This window comes from Lithobates pipiens, unplaced genomic scaffold (assembly GCF_037356315.1).
Source record: "Lithobates pipiens isolate NorthernLeopardFrog02 unplaced genomic scaffold, aLitPip1_a1.2 Scaffold_22, whole genome shotgun sequence".
Lineage (NCBI taxonomy): Eukaryota > Metazoa > Chordata > Amphibia > Anura > Ranidae > Lithobates > Lithobates pipiens.
Window position 1 is genome coordinate 143,630,634 of NW_027507784.1, and position 27,161 is coordinate 143,657,794.

Sequence of the window (27,161 nt, forward strand, 5' to 3'; positions counted from 1 at the left end):
AAATAATATTTAACAAGAAAACTACAGCAGAGAAATAATTATGCATCCATTTACATTCTATATCAGGCCAAAGTCTAATGGGAGCTTGAATGCAGTGATGCGTTTGCCTTAATTCATAACGGGCTGCCTTCTGTTTTGGTCATGACTGTGTGCTGCATAAATATTATGGCAGAGTAGAAAATGATGCATAAACCTGAATTTACAATCCCTCAGAGGATGGAGGAAGTCAGTGTATCCCAGAGATGTCTTTCTGATCCTAAAAATAGCTCTCGCATCTATTTATAGCTGTGTGGAGCAGCAGCCGCTGTTGGCAAAAGCCCACTGGGAGAGAAAGCTATAAATAAAACTTGCTGTGCTGGATTTCCTCTTAGACTAATTAACTGATTTAAGACTTCGATATGCTCTTCACACAGTGCTAACAGGGGAAAGTAAAAGTTAGCAGGTGTCTTGAGTCCAGCTAATGGGAAACCATTCATCCTTCATTTGCTAATTAATAGGTGTTTGCTGATATCATTCAAATATGTTTGCATTCTTTCAGTTATTTCTTTATGAAATGCATACAGTTTAACAGGGTGACTTACAATAATTAGTAGAAAGCAGCAGATGCTATTTTTGGTTTGATGTTGGGCCATTTTAAGGGATAATGCAAGAGATGGTATATCCTATTACCAGTCTTTTTTCAGTATAGGGGACTAAAAAAGGAGATTGTGCTTGTAGTTTAATAAGTGTATCTTCTTGAGACACTTTGATAAATACGTTTTTAAAACTGAAGTCCTTCAATATCCACAAAATGTCTTTGCAAACCCATGGGGTGCCCTGAACAAGGAAATAGAGCAGCTGTGATTGTTCTTTATTACAGGAAGCAATGGCACAAAGGCATGTTTCATGCTGGATTCTTTCACAGATCTGGAGGAAATACACAAATCACACCAAGATCCACATAAGAATAGATACGCCTCTTGAATTTAGACCAGCCTTTTTCAATCAGAGTGCCCAGGCACCCTGGGGTCCCCTGAGGTTTCTTCAGGGGTGCCTTGGCAAAATGCCTAAAAATTGCCCAAAAATTGTATACAAGCCGACTTGTGCATAAAGGGCTGCCTTTTAGTTACACTAAGTTACAGGTTTTCATTGTGCACCATTACAACATTCTAGCTGCTGGCATCCTAATGATCAATAGCATAATCAGTGGATAAGGAGGATGTCAGTCGCCTGAATAGCATCCTTGTTTGACCCTCACATGCCCCTATCCTTCAGCGTTGGGGTCACATTAGCTGAGTGTGTTTGCTTTGGAAGAATAAATCACCTAACTTTGGGTGTCCTACTTGGACTTGTAGATGCTGCCGCATCATGTAAAACTATTAGAATAGTTTTTACATTTTTGAATTAGGTGCCTTGAGACGTTCCATAATTTTTAAAGGGTGCCTTGACTGAAAAAAGGTTGAGAAACACTGATTTAGACAATATTTGTTTTAACGTTCATCTTTAAGGTCTTCTGCCAATGTATACACCATGGTTCAGCCAACACTTATTTTTACCATATCCCTAAACAGCCTTTGTATGCTCCAAAAATAATGGTCAGTCTGATGTGCCTGATAGTAGTACACCCACTGGTTATAGATAAATGCTGATATGTTTTTTTTAGCTCCTGTCCCCCAATCACTAAGTTTTCACTAAGTTTTCCCCAGTCACGAAGGGTTCTGCTGCAATGTCACAGATGACATAAATTTCAAATTACTAGCATTCTGAAAAATATTTTTGAACTCTAGCTGTAATGGTATTTGATGTGCATGGTCATTTATTTAAAAAAAAGTCAGAAAAAACTTGCCAGTTAACTAAAAAGAGTATTCAGGATAAACTGACTGATTTTAAAGTTGGAGAATGAGCTGCTTGTGATGTATTGACTTGCAAGGAAGTAATCATGAGGCGGTTATTTGGCATAGCAAGTTCCCTTATGCCCCGCTGGGCCTAAGCATGAGTCTGCTGGCAGAGCGCAATCAGCATATGTAGTCCCATCAGCTTCTTCCTGTTCGCAACAGCTGCATTCGTAGAATCCTTACACACAGATACAGATCCACTGCCAGAATAAAGCACAAAAGGCTGGTGGGGATGTAATTGCTCGATACAGAATGGCTCTGCTCAAAGAATGGTTCGAGCAGACCCAGCGGGGCGCTATGCTAGGAAGGTAATTGTACAGACACGATTAGACCCTATTATTTAGTGCTAAGTCACCCAGTATAATAAAAAAACACAATCAAGAATGCAGCTAGGAAGGTGATATGTCATACTTTTGTGAATCTAAAGCATAGATTGGCTACATTGATTCTTGAAGGTATATTTAAAGATTAGACAGAAGTTATTCCTTCTTGATAGAATGTTCTAGAGTTTTGACTGTATTGCAAGAGTTATCGGGATGTAAAAATACAAAACAATCATCATCGGGATATTAAAATACAAAACAAATCAATCAGAAAAAAAAAGAACCACCCCTAATCCAACCACCTCCATTAACATGATGAGGTGATCCAAAAAAGAATCAATCCAGTGAACATCAATACTGTTGGTGTATACAGTATGCAGCAATACAGAATACTATAGACCTAGTGATGACCATTTCCACATAAGGTATCTTATTGTTTCTAGTATGTATGGGTTATCATTCAGGAGAAGCGAACATCTTTTTTCACTGGTGGTCCACTGATGCTCACCATCTACCCGATTCTTCTTCTTTTTCCTACTGCAGTAACTACGGATTCTGAATTGTAGAAAACCAGCTCAATAGAATTGAAGTGGTGGTTAGAGGATTGTGCTGTATATTATTTACAAAGGGTAACATTAAACTTCCTGCTCAGATTTTGGGGCTTTTTTGGGAGTTTTGATGCATGTTTACATCACCCTGAGTAGCAGACAAAGTAATACTACAGGATTTTCTGTCACGACCATTGACTGATAAGTGGCTTGGCTAGACTCAGCATTTGGTTGTGTGCTGGATGATGAATATTGTGCCATTAAAATAAATTACAATCTAAAGTATTTCTTCTTTCTGTACTCTTTGTTATGTTGTCCTTTTACCAATTACAATAGGTATAAGTATAAAGTATAAGTTTTGACTTTGTTATACAGTAAATACAGTATTCTCTTTTTCTATGTATGGGGCAGAAACAAGATGCAAGCTCTTTACTTAACATAAACCTTTAAAAAAACTGCACAGTTTAAACTTTATAACTTTTCAACCAATTTCAATCCCACCTGCCCTCCTACCCCCTGAGCCTTTGTATTGCAGTGAACATTTTAATCACAATAAAGGGTCAGATGATAGATTTAAAAGGTTAATCGGGGCAAGGTCAAGCCAATCTTCTACAGGAAAGTCAAGATCTGCAAATAATTCCAGTACACATACGCTATATTACTAAAAGTATTGTGACGCCTGCTTTTACACGCACATGAACTTTAATGGCATCAGGTCTGTAGGGTTCCATATTGAGTTTGTCCACCCTTTGCAGCTATAACAACTTCAACTCTTCTGGGAAGGCTGTCCACAAGGTTTAGGAGTGAGTCTATGGGAATGTTTGACCATTCTTCCAGAAGCACATTTTGTGAGGTCAGGCACCGATGTTGATCAAGAAGGCCTGGCTTGCAGTCTCCACTCTAATCCATCCCAAAGGTATTCTATCAGGTTGAGGTCAGGACTCTGTGCAGGCCAGTTAAGTTCCTCTACCACAAACTTGCCAATCCATGTCTTTATGATCCTTGCTTTGTGCATTGGTCCAAATCATTTGGTGGAGCGGGATTGGATGTATAGTTGGTGTAGGGTGTAGGTTTGTGGTGTAGGGTTATTTTTCAGGGTTTGGGCTTGGCCCCTTAGTTCCAGTGAACGGAACTCTTAAGGCATCAGCATACCAAGACATTTCAGATAATTTCATGCTCCCAACTATTTGGGAACAGTTTTGGGATGGCCCCTTCCTGCTCCGATTAGACTGCGAACGAGTGTACAAAGCAAGGTTCATAAAGACATTGGTGAGTGAGTTTGGGGTGGAGGAACTAGGCTGGCCTGCACAGAGATCCACAGCGTTCCAATATTTTTGGTAATATAGTGTATCTCTCTTGAGATGAGTGAACAGTTGAATGTTCACTTTTCACTAAGTGCATTTTGTCATCATATGTTTTGTATATATTGTCAAGGTACAGGTTTGCATTACCTATTTAAATGTGCAAATTTATGTTTTCTGCTTTTGCTGAGTGGTTCATGGCCCTTTTTAACATAACAAGTAGTTCAGCAGTGTAGTACACCTGATGCCGGAGCTGGAATCATGTTTTAAGATGTATATTTGATGACTTATACGAAAACAGAAAATATAATATATAGGCATGGTACTGACATGAACTAATTTTCACTTTTGTTTGTTTTTTTAAGTTTGACCATGAGAGCAATGGAGGTCTTATTCAGAAGTTGCCATCAATCCTAGAAGACGATGAATTTGAAGATGATGAGAAATGTCCCTTACCAGTGAGTCCCAGGGGTGTCAGTCCTGTAGATTCCTCTTTAAAACTGCCTAAAGCCTACAGTTCTCCAATGCTATCTCCACTGACACCACGGTCTTTCAAAACACCCACCAAGAGAGCAGACAAGAGCTTTGGAGATCTCCTCCTTACAGGGGAAAAAGGGAAATTCCCAGCAGGTGATGGAGGAAGACCTTGTAAGCTCCAGCTTCCTGCATTCAGTATCAATGTTCCACCAGTGCTCAGCCCGAGGTAAGTGAAGTCAAGCTGAGACAGACCATTAAAGCTGGGATAGGCTATTATTCAATCTGAAAATGCAGGTTATTTATTATATCATGCAGGTTACTAAGTAGCTTGGTAGTAGTAAAATGACATACAGTGCCTTGAAAAAGTATTGATACCCCTTGAAATTTTCCACATTTTGTTGTTACACATTTGATGTTACAACCAAAAGCGTAAATGTATTTTATTGGGATTTTATGTGATAAAACAACACAAAGTGGCACATAATTGTGAAGTGGAAGGAAAATTATAAATTATTTTCAAATTTTTTTACAAAAAATATGTGAAAAGTGTTGCGCGCATTTGTATTCAGCCCCCTTTACTCTGATACCCCTAACTAAAATCTAGTGAAACCAATTACCTTCAGAAGTCACCTAATAAGTAAATAGAGTCCACCTGTGTGTAATTTAATCTCAGTATAAATACAGCTTTTTTGTGATGCCCTCAGAAGTTTGTTAGTGGTAGTATTTCCTGGTAATATAAATGCATGCCCCACTGCCTAGGCTAACTAGGGGAAGTCTGAAATGCTATGTACGAAAGAAGAAGGAAGGCGCGTGGCCTGATGCATGAATTGTTATAAAACCTTTTTATTATAAACAAATTGGTATATACAGAGAAAAATACTATATCTGTATGTATATACTGTGTATGTATATGTATATATACTAATGTATATACTGTATTCGTAAAGAGATAACAATGTTATCATTTGATAGAATAATAAAAAATGATGCCCATACAATGGATAAAATGAATGATTGTCTAAAGCGTTTCCAGGGGTTTCCTCTTCATCAGAGCCTTGGAAAACCAAAACTGGTCTGTGTGTTATAATATGTATGTATATATATATATTTATGGTGTGGAGCCCTCTGACCGATACGGTTAAGGATGACAAACAAGGTTAACATAAACTCGCTTACTTGAAATGGACCTGAAAGTGTGCCCTGGTCTGACGTACGGTATACCAAAATAAGGGGGCATACCTTAGATAGAAAGTGGGTGATAAATGAAATGAATATGAATGGAGTGAAATGAGTACTCTCATGAGGAGTATGATGCTTGAGAAATGCCCTGAAAAAGGGGATGGGTGGGTGGGTATCGCGCACCGGAACCGACGAGGAAGACAGGCGAACGGGCTGGTTATATACTCCACCGGGCTCCTCCCATCATTTCAGGCCACCATACTGGCCTTTCTATTTATGGTGTGGAGCCCTCTGACCGATACGGTTAAGGATGACAAACAAGGTTAACATAAACTCGCTTACTTGAAATGGACCTGAAAGTGTGCCCTGGTCTGACGTACGGTATACCAAAATAAGGGGGCAAAAACATTCAGGTAGGGGTTGCATTTTATTGATCCAAGTTTGTTTACTGGGTGAGCTCGACAAAGGCCTGGGTCATCTCCGCTTGCGGAATGGGTATGTAGCGGGCGAAACAGGTGGACCTCCATCTGCCCAACTTCTTGACAATGTGAGTAGGACAGAGGTGAAGGATACCCGGGAGTATCCTGACACGTTCCACCGGGCAGCGTTTCAGAGGTTTAGTGAGAAATGGCAGAAGAGGACTAACTCCTGGTTGATCAGCCAAAAAAGGGGCCGACAGGCGCGTGAGAATGGCGACCGGGTACCAGCGGTTGTTGGACTTATAAAGGTGTATGTCCGAACCCGAGCCAAGCTGCTGCGTCTTGGAGACTGCCAAGTGTAAGACGAAATGGTCTTCGTATCGGACCAGGTGGTGCTCGCACAGCATGCGTGCTGTGAGGCTACAACAAGTAAAACTCGCTTGGCCGTAAGAAGCCGTAGAAGGCCAGGTGTATGGCTGCTTGTAAATGACACTAATGTGGAGACCGAAAAGGTGAAGTGGCCAGGAAATCTGACGTATTTCTAAACGTCTCCTGTAACAGGCAGTCGTTTTGGTGCCGGCCATCGGCTGGCGCTTTCTGGATACCGCGCATAACAGCCCGAACGGCGTGGTAAAATAGGAAGGGTACGGTAGGGTCCTGGAGGGACGTGAAATGTTGTACACCGGTCAGGTATAGCCGGATCGTATTAAAGGATAACGCCAACTGCGAGTGGCAGTAGGCAACGAAGGCTATGACACGGGACGTCTCTGTACTGTGATACGTGATGAAGTTGGTTAAAGGCCCTCCAGGCTGATTGATAGGCTTTGAGGGTATTGCGGGAAAGGGAGTGATCAAATGAGTTGGGTAGCCGCTATGAGGTGAGGGGCTAATCCAGGGTCAGTTGAGACCAGTCCGAGATAGCTGCTGATGTTAGTCCGGCTCCGGGTACCTGAACGAAAACGAGACAAGGTTAAAAGCGGGAGAGGGCGTCCGCTGCCTGATTGACTTTACCGGGGATAAAGGAAGAATGGATGTTGAACTGAAACAACAACAAGAGCTGGACCAGTCGACGTAGGAAGGACATAACCAACAGAGAGGGCGCCTTGGCGCAGCCAGGAATTGCCAGTAACTGGGGAGGCCAGGGAGCTGCGAGCCAGAGGTGGCCAAAAAAACAGCCGCTAGCCCGTGGAGGCCGCTGCGTCGGTCATCACCTGGGGAGAAAGGGAAGACACGGAGGGAATGAACAGGGAGACGTCATTCCCAGACGATAGGTATTCCTCCCGCATAGCAAGGACTGCTATTGCCGCGGGAACCCGGCTGAGGACTTGCTCTGGATCCTGTGAGAGGGACAGTAAGACCAATAGGCGTGACACAAAGGCGCGACCCCTGAGGGATGATGTGCATAGCGACGCTCGACATGCCGTGAAGGGACTGTAGGTGTCTTTCGGATGACTAAACTGGGGAATATGCGAGGATATTATATGTCCGTAAAGATGGCAGTTGTAATGGGCGAGCATTGGCCGATGGCTATGGGCTGATGCCTCTGGACGCCTCATAGTGGGGATCTTGCTGTATGGGCCGTAGCAACAGATGGCTCTCCGAGCATTGTAAGGATAAGAAATGTTGAACGCTGGCTAGAAATAGCCTGGGCGTGCTACAGGAAGAAGCCAGTCGCGTGTGTCAACATGATCCTGGTGCGGACGGAAGTAGAACTCAACTGTCCTAAGGAAGAGACGGATAGACAGACAACAGTGAATGGTTTGTAAGAAAGCCACGGGAGACGAGAGGCCAATTAAGTGCTGCTGAAAATGACGTGTAGCCAGTTTGTGTGCCACTGAGAACGTGCTTGCCAATGAATGATTGCAAGAAGTTATGCTAAGTCACGAGCCTTGGCGTGACTAAAAGTTGTGTTTAAACATGTGCTTGCGACAATTGCCCGGGAGTTTGTCACTGGAGATGTATACGTAGTGACTGTGAGCCGTTCGTGTTACCGCATGTGCACTGCGAAGACTACAGGAGTTGTGCTTGAATGCATGTTTGGATGCGTGCTTGCGATGATTGCAAGATGTTACCCAGGATGCGTGCTTGCCATGACTGCAAGATGTTATGCTAGGATGCGTGCCTGCAACTAATGCAAGGAGTTGTGCCAGGACTCGTGCCTGCAACGACTGCAAGGAATTATGGTAGGCTTCATGGGTAGCCAGGCCGGAAAAGACAGAAGTCCATCCGGTCCAACCAAATCAAAATAAATAAGGTATCACACAACCCGACACCCAATTCTACGCCCGCAGCTGATCCAGAGGAAGGCAAAAAAACCCCAACAGAGCATAGGCCAATTTGCTACAGCCGGGGAAAATTCCTTCCTGACCCCTCGAGAGGCAATCGGATTTTTCCCTGGATCAACTATACCTATAAATATAAGTACCCCGTAATACAACGTACATTTAGGAAGGTATCCAGGTCTTCCCTAAAGCAATCTATTGAGCAAGCCAGAAGTGCCTGCCAGCAATGATTGCAACAAGTTGTGCCTGGACACCTGCTTGCAACGATTGCAAGAGGTCTATGCTCAAATGCGTGCTTGCCATGATTGCAAGAGAACTATGCTCGAATGCGTGCTTGTAATGAGTGCAAGAGGTCTATGCTCGAATGCTTGCTTGTAATGAGTGCAAGAGGTCTATGCTCGAATGCGTGCTTGTAATGAGTGCAAGAGGTCTATGCTCGAATGCGTGCTTGCAATGATCGCCAGAGGTCTATGCTCGAATGCCTGCATGCAACGATTGCAAGAGGTCTATGCTTGAATGCCTGCTTGTAATGAGTGTAAGAGGTCTATGCTCGAATGCCTAATTGTAATGACCGCGAGAGGTCTATGCTCGAATGCGTGCTTGCAGCGATTGCAAGAGGTCTATGCCCGAATGCGTGCTTGTAATGAATGCAAAAAAGGTCTATGCTCGAATGCGTGCTTGCAACGATTGCAAGAGGTCTATGCTCGAATGCGTGCTTGTAATGACCGCGAGAGGTCTATGCTCGAATGCGTGCTTGCAGCGATTGCAAGAGGTCTATGCCCGAATGCGTGCTTGTAATGAATGCAAAAGGTCTATGCTCGAATGCGTGCTCGCAACGATTGCAAGAGGTCTATGCTCGAATGCGTGCTTGTAATGACCGCGAGAGGTCTATGCTCGAATGCGTGCTTGCAGCGATTGCAAGAGGTCTATGCCCGAATGCGTGCTTGCAACGATTGCAAGAGGTCTATGCTCGAATGCGCGCTAGTAATAAGTGCAAGAGGTCTATGCTCGAATGCGTGCTTGTAACGATTGCGAGAAGTCTATGTCTGGATGCATGCTTGCAACGATTGCAAGAAGTCTACGCTTGGATGTATGTTTGCAACGATTGCAAGAAGTCTGCGCTTGTATGTGGAGAAAACAGCGAGACACGCCTAAACGAAGCTGTGTTTCCCTTTTGAAGGCAATCTATAATGAAATGAGGCCGAGGAGCAAGGCCCCCCGGCAGGCATCCAAACATTGAAGAATCAACTGGACCCAAGCCGGGAAGCAGTATGTGACAGTGAAATGAGAGAACCTGCCATGACAGAGATCCGGATCGCCATGCCACAACTTGCGACCGAGCACGAAACGGATTCTGGAGCATGTACTGAAATGAGGCCATTCCTGGGGCACGCCGAGACGAATTTGGTACACCGATGTGACTATTCGTACCGGAACGTGATAGGTGAAATGAAATGAAAAAACCCATGACAAAGACAAGAATCAGAGGACGAGCCCATGAACCAAACAGATGAATCCTGTCTTTGGAGCATGTACTGAAATGAGGCGTAGCAGCTGGGCACACCAGAACGAATCGGTGCATAAGGAATGCGACAGGATTCGAATTGGCGCGTAATAAGTGACAGAAATGATATGCCATGACAGAGACAAGATTCAACGACTGGACTGATGGTTACAACAAAGAATCCGTCTCTGGAGCATGTACTGAAATGAGGCGTAGCAGCTGGGCACACCGGGACGAATCGGTGCATAAATAAACGCAACAGGATTCGAATCGGAGCGTAATAAGTGACAGAAATGATATCCCATGACAGAGACAAGATTCAACGACTGGACTGATAGTAGCAATAAAGAACCCGTCTCTGGAGCATGTACTGAAATGAGGCGTAGCAGCTGGGCACACCAGAACGAATCGGTGCATAAAAAATGCGACAGGATTTGAATTGGAGTGTAATGAGTGACAGAAATGATGTCCCATGACAGAGACAGGATTCAACGACTGGACTGTAGGTTACAAAGAATCCGTCTCTGGAGCATGTACCGAAATGAGGCGTAGCAGCTGGGCACGCCAGGACGAATCGGTGCATAGAGGAATGCGACAGGATTCGAATTGGAGCGTAATAAGTGACAGAAATGGTATGCCATGACAGAGACGAGAATCAAGGACCGTGCGTGAACCTGCGAGTGATTCAGTCTCTGGAGCATGTACAGAAATGAGGCCGAACCCTGGGGCACTTCAAAGCGAATCGGTGCACCAGAGGTGCGACAAGATTCGCACCGGAGCGCGACTAGTGACAGACATGATTTGAAACGGTAGAAATGACTGGGAGTGAAATGATTTGACATGAGATAAAATAAGATACATAACATAACTGCATGAATGAAGAGACATATATTCGAACTGGAGCAGACAAAGCGAAACGTGCGGACTGCTTGCCTTGTCGTAACAAGCAGTCGGCTGTGAGTCGAACGATTCGACCGATACTAATAGAAATGCTCGGGCAGACGAATGGTTTCGAATGCCGTACCTGCGAATGAATCGCCTGACGTGGCGTAATCGAACGTGTCGAAAAGTGATAACGACTACATCGAAAATAGAAAATAGTGACATGCGTACGAGGGCCACAGTAAAACATTCGATTTAAAAGAAGCGAGCGGGTCGAGAGTACAGGGAATGTTGATGGTACATCGAAATACATATCTGAAAAGGGGATGCCGAAGCCAAACCTGCGACAGCCGGCCCAACGTGAAACGACAAATTCGATGGGTACGACGACACTCCGACGGCGAAACCCACGGACGCTGATGTACGGGTAGACGAGTTGTCAAGACGGAAACGAATAACGCGGGAACTCACGAACAGGCTCACTGCCTCTGGTCTGGATAGTCGGCCCTTGATGTCTGACGTATCAGATATCGCGCACCGGAACCGACGAGGAAGACAGGCGAACGGGCTGGTTATATACTCCACCGGGCTCCTCCCATAATTTCAGGCCACCATACTGGCCTTTCTATATATATATATATAAAGAGAGAGAGAGAGAGAGAGAGAGAGAGAGAGAGAGAGAGAGAGAGAGAGAGAGAGAGATGACTGGATGGGTGGTATAACACTCGATAGGTAGTATAGTCTTACAGACAGGTTCTCTTTTACTGTAGTAGTATTGCCTTTCACATTACCTAGCAGTGGACACCACACAGTATCACGACAGGTGGACTGCCGGGATAGCCCAGTAACGACTCGGGCATCCAGTCACGGATCATGGGCTGTAACATCTGAATCAGCCATTGGGTCATCGACACCAACAGTAACTATTAATAGATGACTACAACTATATATATCCCCATATGGTTCTGAGAGTGCTGTGATGTGGAAGGCAATACTACTACAGTAAAGGAGAACCTGCATGTAAGATTATACTACCTATCGAGTGCTATACCACCCATCCAGTCATCTCTCTCTATATATACATATTATAACACACAGACCAGTTTCGTTTTCCAAGGCTCTGATGAAGAGGAAACCCCTTGAAACACGTTATAAATCATTTATTTTATCCCTTGTATGAGCATCATTTTTATTATTCTATCAAATTATAACATTGTTATTTATTTTCCTATACCAATGCTTGAAGAAAGTGTCTTCTAAAAACTGTTAGTAGGTTTGGGAGTTGATTTTGAGTCCTTCAACCCGAAAAGGTCCAACTAGCTCATCTTTAATAACACCAGCCCATACCAGTACCCCAACTTCACCTTGCTGGCATCTGAGTCGATGTGGAGCTCTGTGCCCATTAATGATCCAGCCACAGGCCCATCCATTTGGTCCGTAAAGAGTCACTCTCATCTCATCAGTCCATAAAACCTTTGAAAAATCTGTCTTCAGATTTCTTGGCCCAGTCTTGAGGTTTCAACTTATGTGTGTTGTTCGGTGGTGGTCGGGATCCAGCTTTCCTTATCTTGGCCATGTCTGTGAGCACTGAACAACTTGTACTTCTTGGCACTCCAGGTAGGTTGCAGTTTTGGAATACGACAGCTCTGTAAAGATAATGGATTCCTAGTAGCTTCACGTTCGATTCTTCTAAAATCTTTGGCAGTTAATTTGCGTCTTTTTTTCTCAACATGTTTCTTGTGACACTTTTGACTATTTGCAACCAAACGTTTGATGATTCTGTGATCACACCCCAATACCTTAGCAATTTCAAGAGTGCTACATCCCTGAAAGACTTTTTACAAATTTGTGGCCCATTTTTCCTGAGGAAAAGAAGCTACCTAATAATAATGCACACCTTGATATAGGGTGTTGATCTTCTTAGGCCAGGCTGGTTCAGCAGAGACTGGCTGAATTTTGATCCATGTATGGGCATTGTGGTTGTACAGAAGTTGATCTACTAATCAACTTTTATACAACCGTCCTGCTGAAAAGTGTCCTCTTGATCAGAGCTGCAGGCTATAGATCTGTGTATTCTGATGGTAGGAAAGTCTCCCCACTGTGAGAATACAATGACACAGGATTCCCCCATCCACCTCAGGATCAACCAGCAGGTTAAATAAAAAAAGAAAAGACCCATCTATGGCTAGCTTAAAATGCGATATCATCTATCTGAAGGTCAAGACCACATGGTATAAATCTGCAATCTTCACAGCCAACACAGTCCCACAAAGCATAGGAATTGTACGCTTAAGCTTGGTTGTTGATTTTGCCTTGTCAAATAAAAACCCAACATGAACTGGATTGAAAGAGTTTATTACTTTGAGACAAACAACAGCTGCTTTGGCCTCACTGGATACATTTACCTAAAAATGAATCTTGTTTCTTTGACTTGTAGCAAGGGGACTGAACTGTAGCATCATGGTATGTGGATCGAATCTAAGGCATGTAGAGACTGTTTCCAGGACTCCAATTTTAATTGTTTGTCCTTTGGTAGCGGAGAGTCACAGTCTTTTGTAGTCTCAGTAAGGATTCGCTTTGTATGGTGATGGGAGCTAAAAACCCCAGTGGATCATATAGGCCAGCGATGGTGAACCTATGTGGGCACTCAAGCTAATTAGTCGGATTCCGATCTCCCGGCAGCCGAATCTCAGAAAGGAGCGCACACTGACCGGCTGTGTGATCTTCTCCGAGGGATCAGACATATGATGGGGTGAGCGGAGTTCTGTCCTCTGGGCTTCAATATAGTTTTATTTGGAAAGAATGATTTATGGTAAGTTTTCCTAATGATTTAATTGACTTTGGGATTCCAATCAGTGTATATTATGTGATGTGTGGCTGTAGTGATTCCTGGAGATCAGATTCCTTTCTTCCATTGAAGAAATGATCTTAAGTGACATTTATTATCCCCAACCCCCATATATCAGGAGGAGTGATGACTGTTCTACACACACCTGTCCACTGGATGCAGTCACATGACCTCTGACACGCCGTTCTGTACACCTGACCCCCCCCCCCCCCCCATTCACACCTGAGAAGTTTGTTGCGTTATTCATGAAACGCACCAACACTCATGATAAAGAACCCCATTACTGTCAACTGCCCCTCCCACACCTGAGCGTTCTGTTGTTTGAAAAAGCGCAAAAAAATTTTTTTGGGCAGAATCATACGTTTTTGGACCTTTGGGGTTGATTTAGAGGGGTTATCAGTCCCATCCTCTTTACAGAGCCAGTGGCAGGTTTTATTCAGCCTTGGCACTTTGAAATAAATAGGTTGGTTTTGTGTTGCAGTTTGGTCACTCAAAAAGTCACCCAAGTGAGTCTTTTCATAAGTTCCAGTGTACACCCTGACTTCATTGTACAGATGTTCATCCATTCTAACATTTACTGTTTGCCAGGCTGTAAGGCTGTATAACAGCCGCACTGCTTTAAGGATACCTTGTGTCCTTTAAAGCAGGTTGTTTTTCTCATCTGTGGATAAAGATTTGAGTCCATCATCCATGTAGGAATCTCTCTTAATGAAGTGTTGAGCATCTGCATTCCTTCAAGGGCCATATGTTACAACAGCGGGTGAGGGACTTTTAATGAAGACATGCACTTTCATGTGTTATTTCATTACTTAATGGTTTATGTTATTGTCATAGTGCCACAACAACCTAGGGAAGATACTATAGTCTGATAGTACAATAAAGTGATGAAACAACTGTGCAGTGTCAGGTGTAATGGTTACTGGCGCTCTTCTGAACCTCATGAGTACCCCTACAAGGTTTTTAAATTGGACTAGTGAGAAGAACATTGTTCAGGGATACAGCTTCATACATGGAGCTGCGCAAACTGTTGGCGCTATATAAATTATGTATAATAATAGTAGCCTTTCTTATGAATCTTTCTACATGTCCAGAGAAGGTGGTGAGATTATGTGTTGTTGTGTGTCCTTTTGTGCCAAAAATCTCAAAGATTACATAGAAAACATAGAGCCTAAACCCCACTTAAGTCTATGGAACCTGAATCCTGTAGTTCTCTTCTGCCCCTTTTTAAGGACTGTTTGCAAGCTTTTGTTAAAGCGGTTGTATAGTCTTAATTTGAACTTCTTACCTACAGGTATATATATAATAAGGCTTACCTGTAGGTAAAAAAAAATCTCCTAAATCTGTACGGTTTAGGAGATATTCCCCTGGCAATGCACCGCTGCTCCGGCCACTCACAGCACCGTAACCGCAATATCCGAAAGACATGCCGAGGGAACATGTCAGCTCCCTCGGCGTGTATCAGGTGAGATGTCGGGGGCTCGTCCTAAGGTAAGTATTTCATAATGAGCTAGTATGCGGGGCATAATGCCTTTTGCCTTGCAGGTGTGAAAAAAAACAAAAAACATGTCAGTGGGTTTACTACCGCTTTAAAAAAAGGCATGGGTAGCTGGGCACTGCCATAGAGACCATATAGAGAACATATTTTTGAAAAGGCTTAAAAACCAACATTGAAAATATAGAAGTTTTTGAAATAACATGCTTGGGATGCCTTAATCCTGCATGTGAAATGGTACACCTGATGCATGTGCTACAGAAGCAGTGACATTTAGAAATTTATTAAAAAATAAAGAGAAACTCATGAGGTCCCTCCAAAAATCCATACTAGTACCTTATTCTTGATAAAGATCTGTTATAAATTTTATAGGGGAACCCTAGGCAAAAGAAATTGTGTGGGGATCCTCCTAAAAATCCACAAAAGATCCTTATCTGAGCATGCAGTCTGGTTGGCCAGGAAAATGAGCATAGACTGTCTCCTGAACCATACATGCCACATGCCTTCCTGGCAAAGCACCTTGTTCCCAATGTTAATGGGGACTTATCTGGATGGAATATTTGGAAGAGGCACTAGAATTGAAGACTCACTTTACATGAATTGTGACAGAAGGATTTCGTGAATTTATTTTGCATATGTGATTAAAGTGGTTGTATGGTTATTTTTTTTATACTAACATAAAAAAGATGTTATACTTGCCTGCTCTGTGCAAGGGTATTGCACAGAGCGGCCCCTAACCTCCTCTTCTGGGGTCCCCCACTGGCACTCTTGGCTTCTCCTCTGCATCAAGAATGCATTAGGGTAAAAAAAACGATTTGACTTTAGCACCACGTTAAAATTAACACTGGATACAATTACGATTTGGACTTGTTACTGTATATACCTGTATAAGGATTATGTTTTATTTATTTAACACATGAGAGTAATGTTACGTTAATTACGTTAAAAAGAAGATTTTGATATGTTCACTAGATGTCGCTATTTGGTGATTGAAAGTTTTTATTTTCATCAAAAGCGCTACATTTATGATTTTAAATTTTTCATGTGTATCAAGAAGGTTTGGCATTATTCAATGTACCAGCTGGGGATTTGTTAATTAGACGTTTTTATTACAGTGGGAATAAGAGTTTTAGCACAGAAGGTTTCATATAATTGTTACTAGTCTGTATTAGTACTTTCCCATGTTGCTTGTTAAAGGACTTTCAACTTTGCCAGGACAGCTGCTTTTGCCTTTTTAGAGAATCCTTTTTGGGTTTTTACTTGAGCTTCTATCTCAGCCTCTTTTCTAGCAAAAGAGTTTTATATTTTAGTTCCTGACACATATGCGTGGGCCTCATTTATATACATCCCTGTCCTGGAATAGGCAAGACAATCCTGAGATTTCATTGACATCCCATTGTCCTGCAGATCCAGGTTAAATCCCAGAGCCCAGTGCCTGAATAAATTTCCTGCTCAGCACAGAGCGCTTCCCATTTATTCACTATCCAATGCTGCCGAGGTTGCAGAGAAAGGAACTGAGATCCTGTGTCCTCAATCGCTTTTTTTGTCTCAAAACTGTGTCATAAGATGTTTCACCAAAGCCCCCAACAGGGCTGATAAAAAAAATGATAAAATAAATTAAAGTCTAGAAACTGTAAAAAAAAAAAAAAAATAACAATAATACTAATTAAAAAAACAATAATAATTAAGGGTTTGCTCGCTTTGGTCTCTGAAGAGTTATCAGAATTTGGATTGCTTTTCAGAGATCATTTAAGGAGACATGCTACAACTGTGTGAAGTGCACGCAGTTGAGAGGCACTTGCAGAGCAGGGCCATTCACTTGATTGGGTTGCGTTCAGCAGGGGTAGTAATTCATGCCACGGCTATGTAGCAAAGCATACACCCCCAGGAGTTGTCTCTGCAGCTAAAGGAGGTAGTGGTTTAGGCACCCAGGGCATACCAGATTGTCACCTCCCAACCAACATGATTTAACTGCACCCACCTGCAGGTCACTGTCCCCCTGAAGTGTCCTTCATTCTCAGCTTCAAAAGTTGATAGATATGCTATTAGCTTTTCAATTAGTATTGATCTTCTGGATTGAGAGGATATAAAAGATCGTGCTTTGAGCCTAGTTGATGCTAATCTATGAGGTCTGGTGTCCTGTACTGTAGATTAGCAATGTGAAGTTCTGCCTTTTCCTTAACATCTTGCACTAGAAATCTCTTTGTTGGTTTGGGACTTCAGTCTTAGTTAGTTCTGCTAAGGAGTCCTCTTGGCGTGGAAAAAAAACACTATACTATCGAATGCTGGCATAAGTGTAATAATTCTAGGGCCATAGTTTGCAGTTAACTCTAAACTGATGACCTGTAAAGGCTTTAAGGTGTTGTCTATGGCGAAGTTTTGGTACCAGAGTTATTTGCAATTCCAAGGGCGTGCACAATTTTAACCACATCAATACCAGGCACTTAAACACCTTCCTGCCCAGACCAATTTTGAGCTTTCTGCGCTGTCGCAATTTGAATGACAATTGCGCGGTCATGCTACACTGTACCCAAATTAAATTTTTATCATTTTTTCCCCACAAATAGAGCTTTCTTTTGGTGGTATTTGATAACCTCTACGGTTTTTATTTTTTGCTAAACAAATCTAAAAATCCCGAAAATTTTGAAAAAAAATATGTTTTTTTTTTGTTTCAGTTTCAAAACGTTATAAATAAGTACGTTTTCTCCTTCACTGATGGGCACTGGTGGGGCGGCACTGATAAGGCGGCACTGATGAGGTGGCACCAATGAAGTGGCACTGATGAGGTGCCATTGACGGGCACTGATATGTGGCACTGATAGGTGGCACTGATGAGCACTGATAGGTGGCACTGATGGGCACTGATAGGTGGCACTGATATGCGACACGGATGGACAATGATAGGTGGCACAAATTGGCACTGGTAGCTGGCACATATTGGCATGGATAGGCAGCACAAATGGGCATGGTTAGGCGGCACAGATGGGCATGGCTAGGTGGCACAGATGGGCATGGATGGGCACTGATAGGCGGCATGGTTGGGCACTGATAGTTGGCATGGATGGGCACTGATAGGTGGCACGGATGGGCACTGATAGGCAGCATTGTATTGTACTGATGGATGCCAATCAGTGCCAAACAATAATGCATGCCAATCAGTGATGCCCATTGTGGGCACTGATTGGCATCCATTGTGGGCACTGATTGGCATCCATTGTGGGCACTGACTGGCAACCCTGGTGGTCTAGGGGGCATACCTGGTGCTGGGCATCCCTGGTGGTCTGGTGGCGTCCCTGGTGGTCCAGTGTGGACATCCTCGGGGGCCTGTGCTAATAATCGATCAGCACAGATCCCCCCTGTCAGAGGAGCAGCCAATCGGCTCTCCTCTACTCGCGTCTGACAGACGCGAGTGAGGAAAAGCCGATAACCAGCTCTTCCTATTTACACTGTGATCAGCCATGATTGGACACGGCTGATCACGTGGTAAAGAGTCTCCGTCGGAGACTCTTTACTGAGATCGTAGTTGCGGGGTGTCAGACTGACACCCCTAAATAACGGTCACCGCGATGCGCGTCCCCGGGGGCGCGCAGCGGCTCAAAGTCCTGAGGACGGTCTATGACGTCCAGTCAGGATTTTGAAACCACTTTGCCGCCGTCATTTGACAATGGGCAAGCGGCAAGTGGTTAAGACTTGACATGTTTTGTATCTACTTATTCAATGCAACCCTAACTTTTATATTTTACCAAAAATTCTGTATAATATTGTGTTTGTTTGCACTAAAATTCATGTTAGTTGATTTTTTTTTTTTTTGTCACCTGAAAATATTGTGTTTGATAAATAACTGTGAAAATATTATACAACGTAAAATATTGCAACTGCTTCTATTTTATCCCCCAAAGTCTTTGCTTTCAGAAAATATACAGTTTTTGGGAGGTTTACATAATTTCTAGCAAGAAATGCATATTTTAACATGTGTTCATAAATTGAAAAAAATGCTCTAATAGACAAGTGGTTAATGATAATACACAGAAAATAAACACAAATGTAACTACACTGCCAATAACATTTTAGCGGTCAGCAAAAGCACAAATCCTTCTAGGCCCCTGGTGCCCAGTATGTGATCTGCTGGGTCTCTATGTGTGGCCTGCAGGCTACTTGGCCCAATATGGGTAAAAGGTGCCAGGTACTTTGAACGTGTCCCTGCTCCTGCCACTGAAAGTGATTGTACTGTGGGTGGAGTTATCTCTGCCTACAGTACAAGTAAAGCCCAGGCCTAGGGAAAGGGATGGAGTGGTAATTAGGCATGTGACGAGTAAGTGAACACCATTGGGGGGAGATGGGGGGAGGGTTAACACATTCATTGCATGACCACCCATAACAGAGGGAAAGGGGGTTAACACTTTTACTGCTGACCAGCAATGGGGGGGGAAGGGAGTTAATACTTTCACTGTCATGACCACCAGTACGGGATGGGGGGTTAATACTTTCACTGTCTCAATCACCAATGCGGAGGATGGAGTTCCCCTTTAAATCAGGGTTCCCAGAGCACTTCTTACATCTGCATTCCCCTTTACATTAGAGACCACAGAGCTCCCCCTTACAGTGAAATTCTGCAGACTCTGATGTAAGGGGGGCTCTGGGAACCCCAATTTTAAAGGGGGCTCTGATTTAAGGGGGAACACTGTAACCTTTGGTGTAAAGGGGAACTCTGATATAAGAGGGGCTCTAGGAACCCTGATTAAAGGGGCATGCTGGGAACTATGATGAAAGTGGGGGCTCTGGTTACCAGAGAGCCCCTTATATCAGAGTTACCCTTTACACCAGAATCTGCAGTGTTCTCCCTTATATCAATGTCCCCTCCTTACATCAGAGTTCTCAGTGGTCCTTCTTAAATCAGAGTCCCCAGAGTTCTCTCTTATATCAGAGTTCTCAGAGTTCTCCCTTATATCAGAGTCGTCAGAGTCCCCCCAGTGTACGGGAATTCTGCAAGTTCAGATGTAAAGGGCAACTCTATGAATTCAGATGTAAAGGGGAACTCTGCGGATTCAGGTGTAAAGGGGAACTCTGCAGATTCAGATGTAAAGGGGAACTCTGTAGATTCACATGTAAAGGGGAACTCTGTAGATTCACATGTAAAGGGGAACTCTGTAGATTCACATGTAAAGGGGAACTCTGTAGATTCACATGTAAAGGGGAACTCTGCGTATTTTGGTGTAAAGGGGAAACTTTGCAGATTCAGATGTAAAGGAGAACTTTGTGGATTCAGATGTAAAGGGGTGACTTTGTGGACTATGATTTAAGGGTGGACTCTTAAATGCACATGATTAGAAATGTTATTTAATCAGAAAATATATGTATAGTGTATACAAAAAAAATTGCTGTGGGCCTCTAAAGTGTTCAGGTTTGGCTTGAAGAAAAGGTGTCAACCCTACCCAAGATGGCAGGATTGGGCTTGCTGCAGGACATGTGAAAGAACTGCTTCAGAACCATAATAAAGGGCCCTGCAATGGGAGTAAAGGGCCCAGGATTTGTGGGAAGGACCCCGGGACCAGAGGTTAGGGGGGCCCTTTATGGTTTCTTGCCCCGGGGCCCTGAAGGTTCTGGATACAACTCTGGTAAGATGATATACATTTATTCATTACTATCACAACCATTACAGAGCATAAAATTGGCATAAATGATGAGAGAGGAAGTAGAAAAGGGAACTAATCATGGCCAGGATGGCAAAGCCGAACGTGCTTGTGACTGAAGAGAGGAAAATGAATCATGGACAAGGGATTTAATTAACAGCTACTTTTCACTGTGCAAAATGGTACTATATGTACCCTTGAGCATCCTATGGCTGCACTGCACCAGTGAATATTAGGGCAGATATATATGAACTGTTGTTCCTAAGCCCTCTGTTTGTTGAGGCTTAATGGAGAGAAGGACACAAACAACTTTCAGCACATCAATGATGACTTCAATAGACTTTTTTTGGCTTAAAAGAATAGCTGCAATTAAACATTTCGTACATTTTATCACATAATTTATGAATAATAATTAAACTCTTTGCACACTGGGAAGTCGTTTTCTATTGACCCAACCGTGCTTTGATCTGCTAGTTGTCCCATCTGGACAACTAGCAGGAAAAGGAACATAAGCACATATGGATCAACTGCAGAAGTGAACGAGTGGTATGTATTCATTACCTTGGTACCTTTGAGCTATTCTGATTATTGAAATCCTCAATACGCTGATGTGCAAGAAAAAGCAGCAGACACAATATTTTATGAAGTCTGCTTAACTCAAAAAAAAGGTCCATTATCAATGTATTTAATTACTGTGAATTTTAAATTGCAAATGATGCTTTGGAATCAGAAAGATAAAAAAAAAACAAATTATGACAAGAGATCATTTATGTATTGAGAATAGCCAAGAAAACCAGAAGAGGTATAGGCCGTGGGTCTAACATTTGTTCATCTTAGCAGAGCGTGAATCTGCTGAATAATTCAAATATTAATACGGAAAAGCTTGCAGCAAAAAAGAGAACTGGTTCCTAACAACAACCGTGAGGATCAGTATGCAGGCCATGCAGAATATGACAAGCCAGGAGGAAGCTGAAATTCTTAGTAAAAATTAATATGTATAGATGTTTGTTTTCCCAATTTCCATAGCCCCCTGTATACATACTGCACTAATGTATGACATTAGAGAAGCGGTAGGAAGGTACACGAGATTGCATTAAATTGAATTAATCTATTAATTTATATTAAATTGAGTTAGGATTTCTTGAATAACTGGAGGGTATTATTGGTATGTGGTGGATTGTGTGCTCTGTTTTCTTGTTTCATAATAACTGTTCTGTGTTTATTTTAGTGGTGGTACAGAAAAAGATCCTGCACACAGCTCAAGTCACAACAATTTAATAATCTTCTGGCATACAGCTAAAATGAGCCACTAAGGGCCGGTTCACACTGCGAGCCGCGGCGAGGCGTCTCCGACTTCCTCGCCGCGACTTGCAGGGGGGGTCAGGGGCGACTTGCAGAGGACTTCTGCATAGAAGTCAATGCAAGTCGCCCCCGAAGTCGCCCCGAAGTAGTACAGGAACCTTTTTTCTGAGTCGGAGCGACTCGAGTCGCTCCTCTCAGAACGGTTCCATTGTACTCAATGGGGACGACTTGCGGGAGCGAGGCGAGGCGAGCCGTGTCGCCTCGCCTCGCGCCGCAGTGTGAACCGGCCCTAAGGCCTATAGCCATAGTATAGTTAGCTATGGCCAGTGCCAGGACAAGGTCATCTAGAGCACAGGGCGGACATACCAGACTGTGCCCCCACCCCCACCCACCAAGATGTATGAGCATTTAATGTCAGCAAAAATCCCCCCCCCCCGGAAAACATTTTAGCAGTAATCTGCATGCTTACCCCCTAAGCATAACCCCCCTCCTCCCAATACAAATCTGCCTCCCTGCTGAAATCATGCCTTTCGTCCCTCAAATCCCCCCAACACAAATCCTCTACCCCTCAAATTTCCTCTCTGAGTACACATCCTTTTACCCACCTTCACTTCAAATCCCCCTCCCACTACAAATTCCCCCCAATACCCCCAATGTTTCCCTTCTAGCAGAAATACCCCCCAATCATCCCTACTAGCACGACCCCCCCTCCCCCACCTACCATATCACCTCATCTAGCACAAACTCTTCAATCCCCCCCTTCTAACGCAAATCCTCTTCCTCCATCCACTCATCCTACACAGATCCCCCTAAATAACCACCCCCAAAAAAAATTCTCCTCCATAATAATTCTTATCTCCTGTTGCTCCCCAAATTCTCCCTCCCAACACAAATTCCCTCCCCCCAATCTCTTTGCAGTGCCCCCCCACCTCAAATGAAACCACAGTGCCCAGGGCAGCCGTCCCTCCTGCCCACCCCGTGTCCCGGCCCTGGCTATGGCTAAGGCCCTTAGCATCTGAAACATACTAGCAGACTTGGAATTTTAGCTGTATATCTGAACATTAATGAATTATTTTGACTTGAGCTGTGTGCAGGAATTTTTGCCGTATAGATGTGGAAAACGAGCAAAAAGATTTCAGACTGTACAGGCCACACAGAGAGCAAACAAATCATACTATAAAAATCATCATCAATAAATACATTTTTTGGTAACAAAGATAAAGAGTTCATACAAACATGTATGTCTCAAGTATTAAAAAACAATAATGGTGCTCATAAGATTCACTGTGTATTTGGTATACACCAGGCATGAATGCTGATACAATGGGTCTTCATGTACCGACATGTTTTGCCAACTTTTGCTTCATCAGGGTTCATGAAAACCATACAGCACTTATCTCAACACAGAATAGCACTGGCACAGTGGCTCCCTGGGCAGGCGCTAAAACAACCAGGGAAACCCTCATCCAAACTGTGGAGTCAACTGTGATAGATCCCTAACTCATGTAAGCCCACTATCAGTTTACAATATATATAATCCATCCGCTTGATATAAGGGATTGGGGATAATTCAGATAATTGTGTGTTCATTTGTTTAGGAGACTGGGCAGTGCTTCACAGACTGTGGCTCTATTACCTCCCCCTGTCTTCTGGAACTCTCTGGATAGTTCCAGAATCTAGTGGGTGGAGGAACAGAAGCTAAAGGCTGAATATTTTCCACCAATCCCTGGGGTGGCAGGGCCCAAAAGGTGGGGAAACAACCCATAGGGTCCAGATGCCTAGAGGGGACATCTGTGGTGGAGGCTTCACTCAGCCCAGTCTCAGTTAGGCTTAGCTGCAGAAATCAAGCCAAGCTAGGAACAGCGTGGCCAGCAGAAAGGCCAGCGTGGCAGCTTTCTGAATTTGGGAAACTACTTAAAGGGAACTGAGTGAGTACAAACCAGCATCACACCCAAAGCTACAGATTGGATAGTGTAGTGCAATGCCTCACATGTCTGGGTCAAGGGGAAAGTGTGGAAAATTCCTGTTGCCAGGCTGTGGGTGCTGTATGGGGGAAAAAGCCCAAAATCCAGTGGCTCTTGGAGAGTAGAATTACACTTTTTTCCATGCTGCCAGCCTTTTCTGTCTCTCATGGCCAACAGTGCTCCTGGGATTCTCAGCCGGTGAGCCGAGACACCATTGGTGTGTGTGCAACAAAGGGGTTGTGCCACTTAAAGGATCTTCCTTGCAGCTTCTGGAAGCCAAGCAAAGGTACTGTTTACCCCCAACCTCCTTTCCAGTTCTATGCTTCCTGCCCATTTGACTGATTCCTCTGACTGAAGCCCTTCTTCTTGGCCTTGCTTGTCTGCCACTCCCCCCTCCCCCCCTTTTGCTCTCTGTATAACTCAAGGCTGTTCACCTCCATTTTCTGAGGTAAGTTTGCAAAAATTAGAGCAGGGTGAACATGGGGATTGTAACCTGGGGTCAGCATGTAGTTAAGTCCAAACATCTGTCATGATCCCTAGCAAAACACCAGCTGGCCCTTAGATTTCATGCCACAGTAGATCCCACGCCACATGCTCACATGTGAGCTCACTACCTTTGGTGCCGTGAACTGCCAGGAGTTGACTGACTGTTAGTAATACGCACTCATATACAGTATATTAAAAGGTTTCTGCCTGATAGTGTATTCTGACTAGGTAATCATAGCTGAACAGTTTGTGCATTGGTGCAATTATTGACTGTGTATTTTCAGTTTATCCACTCTGGGTTTGTTTGCTTAGAACTGAACTAGAGTGACCATTTGCTTACATTTCTAGAACTCAGGTCTAGATGTAATAAATATGCAAACTCAGCCACTGTGCTTCCAGCCTTGGACATTACTTGTAAAACTGTAACATTTGATCATGGGTTACACTAAGGCTAGCGAATAATTTACCTACTTGCTGTTCTTCCTGCAAGTTGTTTTATTTAAAAAAATCTATTCTTTCTCTCCTGTGACCAATACCCAAGCACAGATCATGTAACAGTAGCCGGGTGCCTCTGTAACCACCTTGCTCAAAATCCCTCAGTCTCCTTTAGTCTTCAGAACTTCCTTAATCACCTGTATTCCTGAACCATGAAGTTTTGCTTGTGCTAATCATCCAGGGCTCAGAAGACAGCACCTGATGAGACAGGAGTCACTGGGAATTTGAACTGTCACCAGGTGTTGGGTCCTCCACTGGTATTCTTGGTGTGCAGGAAGTCAGTTTGGACCAAATAGTGTGCAGTTTCCAAAGAAGACCCAGTTACTGTAAAGTGCAACACACCAACTTTCTCTGGAGTGCTGAGTCTCAAGTTGGGTGGTACTGCCACTACAGCCATTCACTTGCATTTCTAGACCAGAGTCTCTTTCTGACACTTTTCTGTGGATCAGGTTGGGGATTCATTCAGCCATCCATCTGGACTACCAACTACAACCAACCTCTCTGTGAGAAAAGCACTGTCCCAAGGGAAACGCAAGAAGCCATTTGTAGCTTACTGCTTGGTTTTTGACTTAGTGATTTTGCTCTGTTTCTGTCCCTATTAAAGGGGTTGTAAAGGCAATAGGTTTTTTTATTATCTTAATGCATTCTATGCATTAAGACAAAAAGCCTTCTGTGTGCAGCAGGCGCCCTCAGCCCCTCTAACACTTACCTGAAGTTCATCTAGTTCCAGTAATGTTCATGAATGTCTCAGCCATCCGAGAATCTCCTTCCTGATTGGCTGAGACATAGCAGAGGTGCCATTGGCTCCCAGTACTGTCAATCAAAGTCAGATTGCCAATCAGGGGAGAGAGGGGTCAGAGCCGGGTCAGGCTACGTGTCTTAATGGATACAGGAATCTGTTACTCAGCTCAGGTGCACCCATAGCAAGCTGCTTGCAATGGGGACACTGCACAGGAGGAAGGGGCTAGGAGGAAGAAGAGGAGAATCCGGGCTGCCCTGTGCAAATCCCCTGCAACAGGGCAGGTAAGTATAACATGTTTATTATTTTTATAGGGAAAAAATAAGCTTTTAAGTTTCACAGAGACCATACTGTATCATGCTGTCATCTAGTGTCCTATTTATGCATTGCTCCTAATGTCTCCTGTTTTGTAACAGCTTCTGTATTTGTTGTACATTGTTACATAATGTATATGTAGCACTGACTCCTGAAGGAGTGGCTGAATTTATTGGGCTTACCGTTACCTTCTTCACCTTGTATACGTCTAGGGGTTTCCCGAGGTAGAGGGCCCAAAACCTGCAGAGACTGATGACAGATCCACTTAAAGGGATTTTTATTTGTGAAAAGTAGTTAACAACGCAGTCTCTCAACATAGGATCAGAGGGTTTAGGTGAAAAGTCCAGGTACTGTCAAATGTCAAATTCCGTATGAAGCAGTCTCTCACTTTGAATAAATCCGGAGAATAGCCATTCACAGTTGGATCCCCACCCTAATTGTATAGTCTTTCTCTCACCAGGCCTAGCAGCCAACAGGGTGCTTGAATCAGGAATAAGTCTCTGCCACAGACTTTGCTATAGAATACATGCTTGTAGAACACTCGTATGGTACCAGTATCTTGCAGCCAGTCCGGCGATACCGCACGAGATTGGATTCACTTAGGTCCTTCAACTTGTCCGGGCTCTTGTTGAGAAGCCAACCCTTATTTGGCGTTCTCCCGAAGAGTCCTCCCCTGGATAACTTCACAGTCGCTCGGCCTCTCCACTAACTGAGACGGCACCGGACCATCCCCGAATCCTCCTTTCAGTTTCCTCGCCTCAGGCTAGCCAGCCCAGAGACATAAAGTCGGGTGGATCCGCACACCAGGCCATGGATGTCCTGGGGGCTGGTCAGGAGGACCAGGACCATGCAGTCAGACCATACTTCTGGACCGGAACCACGAAACACGTGACATCCACACCTTAAGTACCCCCTCCCAGAAAGCACAGCAAGAGCGACACTCCCCCTGGGCTGGTTCTGAAAGAGAGTAACCTTAATGCACCCAACTAGACTGTGTTTCATGCCTGCCAAAAGTGACAGTGCCCCCCATGGCCAGGCAGAACACCCTGCAGTCCGGTCAGACTGATGCTGAAGTCATAAATTTAGAACAATTAGACCCAA

The 27,161-nt window shown here is 43.8% G+C and overlaps 1 protein-coding gene across 1 annotated transcript in view; it reads left to right on the forward strand.

Annotated features, from left to right (window-relative positions):
- The window catches only part of LOC143924231 (voltage-gated delayed rectifier potassium channel KCNH8-like), a 712,305-nt gene that overhangs the window by 651,538 nt on the left and 33,606 nt on the right, over positions 1-27,161 (forward strand). Inside the window, exon 12 of the mRNA XM_077448423.1 lies at positions 4,412-4,749. Within this exon, the coding sequence (XP_077304549.1) occupies positions 4,412-4,749 (338 nt within the window). The remainder of the gene's footprint in view (positions 1-4,411; positions 4,750-27,161) is intronic.